We start from the raw sequence: 14,776 nt of genomic DNA, 5'->3' as shown, positions 1-14,776 counted from the left end.
CATCTGGGCCGTATTCACAAAGCCTCTCTGAGTAGGAGGATCAAGTCCCCGCTGTCTATGTCATCTTACTCATTATGATGTAAACGGCAAAACTGATCCTAGATCAGCACTTCTACTCTGAGACGCTTTATGAATATGGTCTCTGACCAGTGGTCTTTTGCACTGGTCTTAGAGGACCTGACTGTAAAAATCAAATGGGACTCAGTTATTGATTAACCTAACAGACTTAATTACTTGGTTAAACAGTCAAACACTCCAACCATATGGTATATCAACTGCATTGATTTTCAGTGCAATCATATAAGTCAGTCACCTTTGTCCTTTGTATGCAAGCTTTTTAAGTGGGTGACCTGTTACCACATGATAGTAGCATGGTTATATTTACAGTTATCTACAAATAGGTGTTCATCTATCTACATTTGACAGATAGCAGCAACTTGGACGTCAACGTGGACTCCATCTAACAAACCACTATTTGTAGCCTACATCTTGTTCGTTTGAAAGTCATTACTCGAAGTATGTGTTGTTAGGAATCACAAAAACACTTCAAGATAATTTGACTTAATGACCCATCAACAAATACATTCCTATTACACCGTTAGCCAAATCAATTTCAGCACTGGGAGAGTTTTATTGGACTGATAACTCCATTGCGTTTGCCCAATGCAGAAGGACTGAACATTCTCCACCTGAGACACCTCGAAAGAGCCCTTCCGAACAAGAGAAGACTTGCATGGCAGCAACATTTGGGTATTGTTTCAAGTGTTACTTGGCAGCGAAGTGTGGAAAAATTGACAACAGGAAGGAAGACACTATAGCATTAGAGGCCTATTAAACAGAATAGGCCATTTGTTCATCTAAAAAAAACAAAGCAAACCTCCCTCACTGTCTTTTCCATTTTGTAGTACCTGTACTATGAGTCAGATCCATTTTCCACTCAGAATATATAGGCTAGCTGGTAGATGTGCTGACATGGCTGATCAGTGGACCTTGAACTTGGTGCCCTGACAGGTAGAGTAGGCCTACTACACCACAGCTTGGACTGGCTTGGTCTTTGGACTCAACTCTGTCGTCATATCGGGGCCCGCCCCATTCCGGCTTCCGTGCACTATAATCCAGCACAACCAGGCAGGAATGCCAACAACGTGGCTGTGTAATGGAAATCTGCTCTATATTTCAAAACAGATTAAGGTGAAAAGACACTGCAGCGGCAAGGGGTCAGTTTAACACGTGTCAGAATCCCCTCTTCTCTTCTGGCTTTTCAGATCAAAACTTGGGAGGGATAGTTTTGTTGGATTCTTGGTTGAGCTGCTGAGAATGAACCCACACAAAGTAAAATGGGGCCAGATATGTGATATGAACTTGATCAAAAGTCATCAGACTACACTACTTTGGATTTTTGATTAAGCTAAGAACACCCAGACAAAAACATCTGTTGTGAGCACTTGAGGTCTGAAAATGATCGTGAATTAGACTTTTTTGTGAATCTGCACTAAAGAAAACACGCTGTGTGGCTAGAATTTTATAGGAATAAATTATTTGTTGCCATTTTTCTTTTTTATGCTCGAATTTCTAATTCCAAATAAAATAAAAACTTGTACGATGAATTATTCATAGAAAATATACTTGTGTGTGTGAAATTGCTATATTCAATGGTATTGGTAAAATAAAATGGAAAAAATCTGTACACAAGGGAAAAGCCAGGCAGTGGAAGCTGCCAAAAGCTGTTGCAAGATAGAGATAGCATAATGCCGAGGGAACCACTCTCACCTTCCTCCCACTGCAAAGTCTGAGATAGCGTAGTAGTAGGATTTCAGGACCTTGGGATCATTGAAAACTTCATCTCCGAATGTGTTGAGCCTGTTCAGGGTCACTTTGATATCAGTGGCTGTCACCCATTCCTGAAGAAAAGACAAAAAGGACAGTGTTAAAATGCAGCCAGGTCAGACTCTACAAACACGTCTGACAGGCCTTGCCTGCTAAATATGTATGGAGAGTTACTAACTTACAACTTTTCTTGACGGTGGAGAAAAGGGAGAGAGTTTTGGAGATTTTAATGTGGACTGCACGATAGGTTTGTTTGACGTACAAGGAATTGTTTAAATTTTAAATGAGAGATTAAGCCTGATCCCAGGTCCTATTGCAGCCATTTAGAAGAAAAATAAATACAGCTAAACTAATCTAAACCAAACCTCAGACATTCTCATGGAATCAGACTGGTTCTGGAATGAGAAGATTTTTTGTTTGCTTGTTTAGAATTACAGCAGAGGAGGACAAATCCGGAGTAAACAGCAGAAGAGTAACATTAAGATTGTACTTTTCCACACATGCAGGTTTAAATAGCCTGTTTTACGTTCAACATTTTAATACACTGTTTTAATTATTTTTGAACAGGAGTTGTAAATGCAGCCAAGTACAGTGTGCAACATATCGCTTGCACAGGCAAAATTATTTGCCAACAAACATTCTGCAGAATTAGTTGTAGCCTAACTACTACCAGTAGACTAACTCAAAACATATATCAGGCTTGAGTTTTTGCTGACAACAGCTCCAATGTTTTGCCACTTATAGCCTAACTCTACTAGAACAGTCTGACACATCCATAGGGCAGCCATGAGTCAGAGCAGGTTCCGTCTGTCTCAGGCACGGGGCCAAAGGCTCTGCTCGTCTACCCCTTTGACTTCTCTGGCACTATCACTCCATCCGCTTATACGCCATCGTTCAAAGGTTTTGGGTCACTTCAAAATGTCCTTGTTTTTGAAATAAAAGGCACATTTTTTTGTCCATTAAAATAACATCAAATGAACAGAGCAAAGTACAGAGAGATCCTTCTTGAAAATCTGCTCCAGAGTGCTCAGGATTTCAGACTGGAGCGAAGGTTCACCTTCCAACAGGACATGACCCTATGCACACAGCCAAGATAACACATGCCCTTGAGTGGCCCAGCCAAAGCCCGGACTAGAAAATAGCTGTGCAGCGACGCTCCCCATCCAACCTGACAGAGCATGACAGGATCTGCAGAGAAGAATGGGAGAAACTCCCCAAAATACAGGCCAAGCTTGTAGCGTCATACCCAAGAAGACTCAAGGTTGTAATCACTGTTTTTTATACATTCGCTAAAATGTATAAAAACCTGTGCTTGCTTTGTCATTATGGGGTATTTTGTGTAGACGGATGAGGGGGAAAAACAACTTAATACATTTTAGAATAAGGCTATAAAGTAACAAAATGTGGAAAAAGCCAAGGTGTCTAAATACTTTCCGAATGCACTGTATAGCTTGATGAATTATGTAAAGTTTTTTTCTGTTCATTACCTGTAGGCTATATTTTCTGTATACAGAGTTAGCCCAATATTAAAATGTTTTGGTAGATTGTTGTTGTTGTATGAAAAATATTCCATATCCTGAGGAATCTTAAACAATCATTCAAATATTACATAGACTCCACTTAACAAACACAACTATCCCTGCAACGTAGCCCTATGACGCCTCAAAGGTATCCATTCCAAAAAGAGTCTTGGGCTTTGGTATAAATAGCTATGTCACACGAGCAAGTCAAATATGGAAGTATATGGCGCCAGAGCTAAATTTGTTCATTTGCTAGAGATAGTGCATTACATTTGAAAGCCAGGGTATTCTACACAGGCGGAAAATAGCATGAACAACCAATAGCAGATAAATACGTACTGAGTCACGAGCTGACTAGTTTTTGTAAAAACAAGAATAATAAAAACGTTAAAATATATCTGAAATTACCAGGCATCAGCGGACTACTTTTAATTAAGAAAGCACTCAAGATACACCCTTTATATATAAAGACAACTTTCTTACATGAATATAGTAAGTAAGTAGTTGGTTAACCTCTTAAACGGTTAGTCTATAAAATGTTAGTCATTTGGGTTAAAAATCTGATGTAGGTTAGTAGTGATGGGAGGAAAACAAATCGATACAGTTACATATTGTAATATTATATCAACACTTTGATTAAAAAAACAAACATGTTTTAGCGTTTTTGTTGTTGCTAGGTAGCATTAGCTAACGCTAGTCAGCTGTTCCTGTGCAAAAACTCAGGTATTTTTTACTAGTTTTTTCGTATCGTGAGGTCCCTGGCAATTTTCCAGCCCTATTGGCTAATAGTATCGTTGTGCTTTGTCTGGAAGCACACACAAAAATTCTCACTTGCTGAAAGCAATGCGCAACAAACATTTCCAGCTGTGCCTCTGTAGAGCCAAATTCAATCAGTACTGTAGTGGGAAATCTGGGGGTGTCACCTAGCAACATGTTGCAGCACTTGGCACTGGTCAGGCTCTCACACTTTCCCAACTAGACTAGGGTGCTACTCCCTTCCATTGGGCACGCCTGCCAACAGAAAATGTCCAGGCCAATATCTCAAGTATAGGGGCTAACTTATCATTACTCTGTCCACCTACTCTTCCACATCATTGATAGCCTGAACGCTACTGATATATGATGCACTACATACTCTGTGCCTCAGACAACCTTGCAAAAATAAAACAGCCACTCAGGGACACACAAGTCTGAGATCATACATATGGAGCTGGAACAAAAGCATCACACAATGTTCCTTTATCAAGGTCTCTAGAACGCTGTAAAACAGCAGATGTTTTTCCTTACCTGAAGAACTGGGCTGTTGTCAAAGTTGTAAGCACTGGGCCGGCCTTCAAGGGTGGAGAAGGCGACGTTTCCTCCGGTCAGGGGTGAGATGTCGCTGAACTCGTCTGTACACAGGGCCTGCTGTTCGTCCTGTCCGGTGCGGATGAAGCCCCTGTTGGTCTTCTGGTAGGTCTTCTCACAGGAGCCACTGTAGTACTGGTAAGGCGTCCATGGTCCATCCTCACTTGTGCGCTTGTAGATGGCGAAACTCTCTGGGCGGCTGGTGTGGAACTTGAGTCGCACGTAAGTGATGTCGAAAGCCTTGCCTGCAGAACAGAAAAGAAACATGAGATTTTTGATACTTTAGCCAAAAGATGAGCGCATAGTTCACAGTGAACAATACAAGCTACCATAACTGTTCCAACTACGCAGTTAATAAAGATGATAAAAAAATCTCTTGCACAACGCATGGATAAATATTAAGCTGTTGCTCAATGACCCAAAAAAGCTAATCAGTCACTAAAAGACTGTTTACAACAAGCCTTTTCCAGATGCATTGTCTGTTTAAACCAAGACAAAGGAGGATTTCCAAAGCTCTCCAGTGTCCTCCAGTAATACTAGAGGGTCTTTTCAAAACCTATTTGGCATGTCTGAGCAGGCTAGGACTTGAAGGGGGATGAACACCAGACTATATGCGCTAGGAGAAATGGTATGGGGAGACGTCATTTATTTTGTGTAAAGAAATGAAATGATCTTTCAACACGGCGACAGGGGGTACAATTGTTTGTTTAACAAAGAATTTTCTCTCTAAACAGATCTGCAAAGAAAATAAAAAATCTATACAGGAACCATTGTGCCCTGTGCAAATATAGGTGAAGCCATGTAACTTACTGAAACATATAGATGTCTCAACTCCAGAAGGGCTGGAAAAGATAGAGGATTTAAATGAATCAGTTAATTTCTTCCCGAGTGAGTTTTTGTGTATGTTGTTGCAGTGACCATGACCTTTGACTTGAGGGACCTCTTAAAGAAAAATTCCACCCCAAAATTATCTTTTGGTATTTGTTTCATTAGCCCATTGTTGATATAGTCCGGAAATGTTTGACATGTCAGCAATCAAGTTCAAGATCTGCAACTTTCAAAATACAGCCATTATGATGCATTTTGTTGGCTGCATTTCTGTATTTTAAAAGTTATAAGTTATAGTTATAAATAAATATAAATCTCATACGATAGCTCATACTGTAGGGTGTGAACTGGTTTTGTCATGAATTCATGCGTTTACATTAAGATTAAAGTGAATAGTCGAGTATGCTATAAATGTTCTGGAGTGCCTGCTTTGGCCCAGTGAGTCTCCTATTCAAACATAAGACGTACAAATTTTACCTCAACTGGCCTGTGAGTCACTAAACTAGGCGTGGATTTCAACAGGTCTGCTTTAACATCTAGAGCAATCTTTTCAAATGAAAAAAGCAGGAAGTAATACAATGATGTTTATTAGAGAACCAAACGACTTTACCAAGTTTGTATTTTTTATCTGTTTTAAAACAGAAACGGAAAAAAAAGTTCCAAAATAAATACCCATTCGATTGTGTTAAATTTTTCCTCAAATCTATTTAAGTAGAAAAAGAGTTTAGCTTAACACTGAGAAAGTTGCTAATTAAAACATGGGAAAAAAACTCAAATCACACACAAGTGCAACGAGACACAGGCATACTTGACTGGTTGACATTCCATAACATGGCATAGACATAAAGAACTTTAAGCTTAACCATTTGTCTGACCTTTTACAACCAATTTGCCCACTCTTTCCACTGGCCACTTCTATTAAGATGCACAGGCATGACACCAAAGCATCTGAATGTGACATTCTGTGAACAACCAAACTTAAGAGTGCCCGAGCATCGGGGAATCGCACTGGGAACAGACTGTCATTGACATCTAATTTCTAAAACCACCCCCACATCCTCGCAAACAAGACAAACAGCATCTGTTGGCACAGCAATGAAGTGGCAAGCAGAGGCAAACAAAAGGGCCTCTCGTCAACCCAACATGGAAGAGCCACTCAGTGGAGACAAAGGAAGCCTCAACAGTGAATACAGGTGGTCAGGCAGTCACTAGACTAGTAGTCTAGTTCACAGGCAAGGCAAGTCCTGAAGAAAACGAGGAAAGGGCAATGGAAATTATGGTTTAGGCTTGAACAAGGACATGGTTACTCTTTGGCAGCTGAGGTTTAAACCATTAAGAGAATCTGACTGCCAATAGGTACTTATCACAGTAGGAGGCCGTTTCTTCTCTTGCTAGAACAAAAGATGTACCAGCTGCGTACTGAACTGGTACCGACGAATCTGCCATTGCTACTTGTAGAATTGCAATGCTCCTCAGTGGCCGACAACTTGACTTTGAGCCAATCAGAGAGCACAAACCTCCAAGTGGGGAAACCGACAGGAGTGACAACAAAAAGGAAAAAAATTTGCGAATTACATTCTAAAGGTTTAGCTAAGGTTATCTAGCCAGCTAAATAATTGGCTATGGGCAGCCACTGGCAGTATGGGATTATGGAGAGTGAATTAAATAGTTTCTTCGTCATCTTGCTAGCTAGTTATCTAGCTGTGGTCATCCGTCTAGTATTAACAACGGCTTTTTACAACAATAGCAACATTAGCACAGGTAGCTAGTTAGCCAACATTGGATACCTACAAAGCAAAATACACAGGGACTCGCATCGCCAAACTAAGCGTAAGAATGCAATGCTACTGCCACCGTATTTTATCAAGGCTGATGTGTTCAAAGTCTGTTGACATTTGTTCACAGGCGCTAAGTACTCTCTGCAAGCAAACATTTTACAAATCTTACTGTTGTGTGGGACCGATTAAGAGTCTTGGGTGGCCAAGGTTTGTTCTTAGTACCTTCAACCAAAATGAGTTCTACAGTACACTGTGGCTGTGATTGTCACTGAAGGCCTACTTTCAGCTTTCAAGCTCTAGGTGCATTCTTTCACTGATTAGCTAAAACTGTACAAAGTAATACCCACATGGCCAGCTATGCCCTATAAATGCATCATTTCAGTGATGTAGGCCTGCAGTAACAAACATCAATAGTGAGCAGGAATAGCTAACATTTCAGTCTTTACTAAAATTGTCGTCTAATGCAATGATCGAGCTGATGCACTTAAAGATGCACTACGCAGAAATAGCTCCTCCATTTCCTGGTTGCTAAAATTATAACAGTTTGCCTAATTTTAGTTTATGTGACAAAAAAATAACTATAGCGTAGAGCAGGTATTCCCGAACTGGGGTACGCCAAATAAAAATGTAATTCTTTGATTTTTTTTTTCTTCGCATTTTCAAACAGCACATTTATATTTTCCAACGGGGCTATAGATTTGGGAGTTTTTTTTCTTGCCCGAGTAGCCTCATTTCACTGCCAAAAATAAAATGTCAAAGAATTATGTCAAATACAGGTAGCCTATTCAAATAATTAACATCCAATCACATTAACTGTTACTCTCTTGCAGGAAACCTTCACTCTTTGCACATACATTTTGAAGCTAAACATGACAATTAGAAAAATAAGCCACAAAAGTTTTTGGAGCGGGAATAAAGACGACTTTCGAGTAGTAAGACATGTATAAAAGCAACATATAACATTAATTAGAAGCGTCTTATATGGTGAGCTACCGAGTGGCTAGGACAGGCAAGCCCCATGATATCGTGGATGACTTAAATTCTTCCTGATGCCACGGATGTGGCTGGGACAATGCTAGGGGAAAAGGCCCCAAAAAAAACTATACTGACAATGCCTTCATCAAACAACACTGTTTCACAACGCATCAGTGACACAGCAGGAGATGTTCTGAAACAATTACTGCTTCGCATAAGCCAGGGAATTATATGCGTTACAGTTGGATGAGTCAACAGACGTGGCGGGCCTGGCAGACCTCCTGGTATATGTCCGTTACGTTTATGGGAGGTCAATTAAGGAAGACATCCTCTTCTGCAAACCACTGGAAACCAGGACAACCTGAGAGGATATTTTGAAAGTACTGGACAGCTTTGTGACATCAAATGGACGTTGGTGGTCAAGATGTGTTGGTATCTGTACTGATAGAGCAAAAGCCTTGACAGGGAGACATAGTGGAGTGGTACCGCATGTGCAAGCAGTTGCTCTAGACGCCACTTGGGTACACTGCAGCATCCACCGAGAGGCTCTTGCTGCCAAGGGAATGCCTGACAGCTTGAAAGACGTTTTGGACACTACAGTGAAAATGGTTAACTTTGTTAAAGCAAGGCCCCTGAATTTGTGTATTTTCTGCATTATGCAATGATATGGGCAGTGACCATGTAACGCTTTTACAACATACAGAAGGGCGCTGCTTATCAAGGGGCAAAGTATTGACAAGTTTCTTTTTTTTAATTGAGAGACGAGCTTAAAGTTCTTTACTGACCATAATTTTCACTTGTCTGACCGCTTGCATAATGATGAGATTCTCACACGACTGGCTTATTTGGGTGATGTTTTTTCCTCGCCTGAATGATCTGAATCTAGGATTACAGGGATTCTCCGCAACTATATTCAACACGCGGGACAAAATTGAGGCTATGATTAAGAAGTTGCCTGCATTAACAAGGACAACACACTGGTCTTTCCATCATTGTATGATTTTTTATGTACAAATAAACTCAAACTTACTGACAATGTCAAATGTGATATAGCGAAGCACCCGAATGAGTTGGGAGCGCAATTACGCAGGTACTTTCCCGAAACAGATGACACAAACAACTTGATTCGTTATCCCTTTCATGCCCTGCCTCCAGTCCACTTACAGATATCTGAACAAGAGAGCCTCATCGAAATTGCAACAAGCGGTTCTGTGAAAACTGAATTAAAAAAGAAGCCACTGCCAGATTTCTCGATTGGGCTGTGCTCAGAGTTCCTTGCCTTGGCAAATCGCGCCGTTAAGACACTGACACCCTTTGCAACCATGTACCTATGTGAGAGTGGATTCTCACTAGCATGAAAACTAAATTCAGGCACAGACTGTGTGGAAAATGAAAAAAGACTGAGACTCTCTCCAATACAACCCAACTTTGCAGAGTTATGTGCATCCTTTCAAGCACACCCTTCTCATTAACATGTGGTGAGTTAACAATTTTTGATGAACAAATAAGGTTTTATATGTAAGATGGCTAAATCAAGAGCAAAATGATTGATTATTATTATTTGTGCCCTGGTCCTATAAGAGCTCTTTGTTACTTCCCATGACCCGGGATGTGACAAAAACTCACACTCATTCTTATGTTTAATAAATGTATCGTATAGTGTGTGTGTGTGTGGCAGGCTTACAATGATGGCAAAAAACAACATTTGAGAGTGCGCTAACCCTGGTGCTGGAGCGGATATGCAGCTGGAGGTTGAACGTTTGAAGGGGTATGGGACTATAAAACGATTGCATGACGCTTAGCAACCGCGTGATGCAGCATAACAACGTGAAGACAATTGGTCGACAGTCTGCTGTTTGAGGCGTTATACGTTCCACCATTCATTGCCCAATGGGATTCCTTGTTATCACATAATGTATTGTCTGTTGTTATGAAAAGCACACGCAAGCTGTTCAGTAAGACAAAGTTTTCTTACTGACACCATAATGTAAATTACACTGTTATTCAATACAAAATATATTGGCTATACATTTCAACTGCAAATGACATGCACTGATGATTGAAAACGTTAATACAGGAAAATACTTGCCACACTGGTTTTAGTCACACGTTCTAATTTAGCTAGGAGCTAGCTAACAATCTTATCTCATGAATGAAGCACATGGCCTGAATGATAGATCTGCGTCAACTAAATAAATGAATCCACTAACGTAATAGTCCCAGATAGTAACAGTGTTATTTTTGTATTAAGGAGTCTTGACTTTGGCGCCAGTCCAGTGTTCGTACATAAGTAGCACAGATGATGCAATTTCTATTGCACTCCACACTGCCCTTTCCCACCTGCACAAAAGGAACACTTATGTGAGAATGCTATTCATTGACTACAGCTCAGCGTTCAACACCATAGTACCCTCAAAGCTCATCGCTAAGCTAAGGATCCTGGGACTAAACACCTCCCTCTGAAACTGGATCCTGGACTTCCTGAAGGGCTGCCCCCAGGTGATGAGGGTAGGTAGCAACACATTGCCACGCTGATCCTCAACACTGGAGCTCCCCAGGGGTGCGTGCTCAGTCCCCTCCTGTACTCCCTGTTCACCCACGACTGCATGGACAGGCCTGACTCCAACACAATCATTAAGTTTGCAGACGACGCAACAGTGGTAGGCCTGATCACCGACAAGACAGCCTATAGGGAGGAACGATATCTGTCAGGCTATAGTTATGCTACAGCCTAATACGCAATAATTGGTATTGGTTAAAACCGACTTAACACTACCATTGTAAGATACTGAACCAGTGAAATATCTTTTAGATCTCCAAACGCAGTAATGTTTTAAATGAAAAGAAACTCCTGTGAGTGACAGCCGATAACTAAGGGAGGGGACTTCAACCATGTGTGCACCTGCTCACTCCTCAAGCATGTTGTAGTAGAGTGAGGCTGTGACGTGGTGGTTGGGGGAGGGGAGGTGGAGAGTGAACTGTCTGGAATCAATATTATTTTATATTGACAAGATAGTCAAGTGACTACTCTAACACTGTAAATACATGTCCTCAAAGATGAAAGGCAGGCGGGAGGTGGCGAGATCAGATTGGACCATTCTAGCCAATGAGAGGGCAGATACGTGTGTGTGAACAACAGGCCAGAGATGGATATTAGACCCATATTTTTATCTTTGCCATTATAGCATCTGAAAGTGTCATTGAGGCCATATCCATTTTAAAGGAGTCAATTTTCTTATTTTTCATTGGCTGACTGCTCCCAACTCATAGGAAATCTCCATCCACTTGACTACTTTAAAATGGTGGAAGCCCTCAACGGCAATGTCCATGCTAAAACAGGTTATACCAATGATGAGTCCTCCATCCATCTCTGACAACAGGCACAACTCCGATAGTAGTCTTTTCAAAGTTGTCGAAATGCCACGTGCGTCTGCTTCGATCAGTGCATTCGTAAAAACAAAACCTAACCATTACGGAACTTCTATTCGAGCAAAAATTCCTCACTTCGCGGGCTCAATTTCGTGGACAGATTATGGGCTGAGTAAAACCTTTCGCTTCGTCTCTTCCTCTCTGCTGGAATGTGCTTCCGCTATGCCAGTAAAGGGGAGGGCTGACAAGAGAACGACTCGAGAGGGAGAACAGAGACAAGTAAGTTAGGGGGAAAAGGGGCTGTGTATGGAGACATATTTCTTGTTAAAATGTGAATGAAAGCTCATGACTGTTCTAAAAAGAGGATTGTCTTTGATCAGCAATTCAAAAGTTCTGGAGAAGAAGACATGCATGCTCAACAAATCAAGCATTGATTGAATCTGAGAATTTGTGCCTGGCTTACAATTGTTGAACCATGAATGGCCAGAACTAAACAAGGACTTTTTATCACATACTGTAAAGAAAAAGTCAAACGTAATATTCCGTGAATCATGTAATTATATGCACATTCCGCTCATATATTCCGACACTCAAAGATGCATTCGGTTGGTTTGAGGAAATGTGAAATCCGCATTTACATTGCCAAACATTCTGACAAGCCACACTGATGTTTCCTATGGTCTCTAACATGTCATTAGAACACAAGTTGTGTGTTATCACTGCAAGCTTGGACTTGTAAGCAGACAAATCTCACAAGACCAGAGTTTTTCAACAAACAGATCTGGGACCTTTCTGTAGATGACTACCAAGTGGGACATTCCAGGGGGTCAGCAGAGGGGGCGTCTTTGAAAAGTTTATAATCTGTTAATCGCACAGCCAATTCCTATACTCATAAGCAGTGAACATCGTAAGAAAAACAGATGGTACCATTTCCTGAAGACAATCTCATTAATTCTATTTTAACACAGAAGAGATCTTTCCTTAAGAACATTACAGTCAAGAAGCCCACACACTGCAATTAATTCAACATGCAGAACATTTTGTACTTGACGTTCTGTGACTGTTGGAAAACTCTTTCCAACATTTTCAGTGCCAGGTGGTTTCTGCCAGTTCCCCTCACGACACTACCTAAAACGTTTGACAACAGTTTATTTTGTATTTTGGCAATAAAGCCCTTTATCTACATCCATTGAGTCAGATGAACATGTTAGTTGTTACCATAGACTTCCAGTCATTGCACTAACAATAACTAACAATGGCTTGTGAAACTAATGTATGCATTAATGACAAATGTATTATAGAGTAAGCAAATCAAAATGTTATTTGTCACATGCGCCGAATACAACAGGTGTAGACCTAACAGTGAAATGCTTACTTACAGGCCCTTAACACGTACTATTCTTTAAACTGCATTGTTGGTTAAGTAAAAAACAGAAAAGTAACAAATGATTAAAGAGCAGCAGTAAAATAACAATAGCGAGGCTATATACAGGGGTACCACTACATAGTCAATGTGTGTGGGCACCGGTTAATATGGACATGTAGGTAGAGTTAGTGACTATGCATAAATAATAAACAGAGTAGCAGCAGCGTAAGGGGGGGGGGGAATGGAATGCAAATAGTGTATGTGGTTATGGGCTAGTTATTTAAAAAAGTGGACATGATATGGTGGCTTCCCACCCATTGAGGCTAGTTCTTTTGATGTCAAATTCTTTTCAATGTATTATTGTTGACATTCTTGGGTTAAACCAAGGTGGTATGCGTCGCTGTTGGCTATTTGATGAAGGGTCTTTCAACACACCTCTAAGTTGTCAGAGACGAGAGGTGATAAAACTGATGATTTGTGATTGGGTTTGGGATAAGGTTTCATTGACATCCCACAAAGGTATCAAAAACAAAGCTGATTGCTTCAGGCTGAGTGTGTTAGCAACAAGAGCGAGGCTGTAAGTGAAAATGGTGCTGAAAGTTGGAGCGCCTTCCTGGGAGAAAAGTCTCAGTCACACCAAATCTCTTATTCAATCTCTGCAGACAATCTCTTATTGAATAAGATAATCTCTTCAGAATCTCTTATTCAATCTCTGATGCTGAAAAGACTCATGGGCCCTCAGATCCTCCAAAAGTTCTACAGATGCACCATTGAGAGCATCTTGACTGGCTGCATACCCGCCTGGTATGGCAACTGCTTGGCAGCCGACTACAAGGCGCTAGAGGGTAGTGCGTATGGCCCAATGTATCACTGGTGCCGAGCTCCCTGCCATCCAGGAACACTATACCAGGCGGTGTCAGAGGAAGGCCCTAAAAATGGTCAAAGGCTCCAGCCACCCAAGTCAGACTGTTCTCTCTGCTACCACACAGCAAGCGGTACCGATGCACAAAGTCTGGAACCAACAGGACCCTGAACAGCTTCTACCCCCAAGCCATAAGACTGCTAAATAATGTTAAATAGTTAACCAATAGCTACCTGGACTGCATTGACCCTTTTTGCACTAACTCTTCAGACACGCCGCTGCTACTGTTTATTATCTATTCTGTTGCCTCGTCACTTTATCCCTACCTACAGTGCCTTCAGAAAGTATTTTCCAAATTTTGTTACATTACAGCCCTATTCTAAAACAGATAAAACAATTTTTTTTAAAAGTGAAAACAGGTTGTTAAAACAGGTCCCACAAAATCCAAGCCATGAGGTCGAAGGAATTGTCCGTAGAGCTCCGAGACAGGATTGTGTAGAGGCACAGATCTGGGGAAGGGTACCAAAAAATGTCTGTAGCATTGAAGATCCCCAAGAACACTGTGACCTCCATCATTCTTAAATGGAAGATGTTTGGAACCACCAAGACTTGTCCTAGACCTGGCCGCCAGGCTAAACTGAGCAATCGGAGGAGAAGGGCCTTGGTGAGGGAGGTGACCAAGAACCTGATGGGCACTCACTCAGAACTTTAGAGTTCCTCTGTGGAGATGGGAGAACCTTCCAAAGGGACAAACATCGCTGCAGCACTCCAACAATCAGGCCTCTATGGTAGAGTGGCCAGACGGAAACCACTCCTCAGTAAAAGGCACAACATGCTGCTTGGAGTTTGCCAAAAGGCACCTAAAGACTCTCAGACCATGAGAAAAAAAGTTTCTCTGGTCTGA

The 14,776-nt window shown here is 41.2% G+C and overlaps 1 protein-coding gene across 1 annotated transcript in view; it reads right to left on the bottom strand.

Annotated features, from left to right (window-relative positions):
* The window catches only part of lamc1 (laminin, gamma 1), a 70,670-nt gene that overhangs the window by 21,687 nt on the left and 34,207 nt on the right, over positions 1-14,776 (bottom strand). Inside the window, exons 2-3 of the mRNA XM_029725739.1 lie at positions 4,635-4,939; positions 1,771-1,901 (exon numbers count right to left, since the gene is read on the bottom strand). Coding sequence (XP_029581599.1) covers positions 1,771-1,901; positions 4,635-4,939 — 436 coding nt within the window. The remainder of the gene's footprint in view (positions 1-1,770; positions 1,902-4,634; positions 4,940-14,776) is intronic.

Source organism: Salmo trutta, chromosome 31, assembly GCF_901001165.1.
Source record: "Salmo trutta chromosome 31, fSalTru1.1, whole genome shotgun sequence".
Lineage (NCBI taxonomy): Eukaryota > Metazoa > Chordata > Actinopteri > Salmoniformes > Salmonidae > Salmo > Salmo trutta.
Note: the sequence above shows the minus strand (reverse complement) of the source record. Positions and strands in the feature narration are given on the sequence as shown.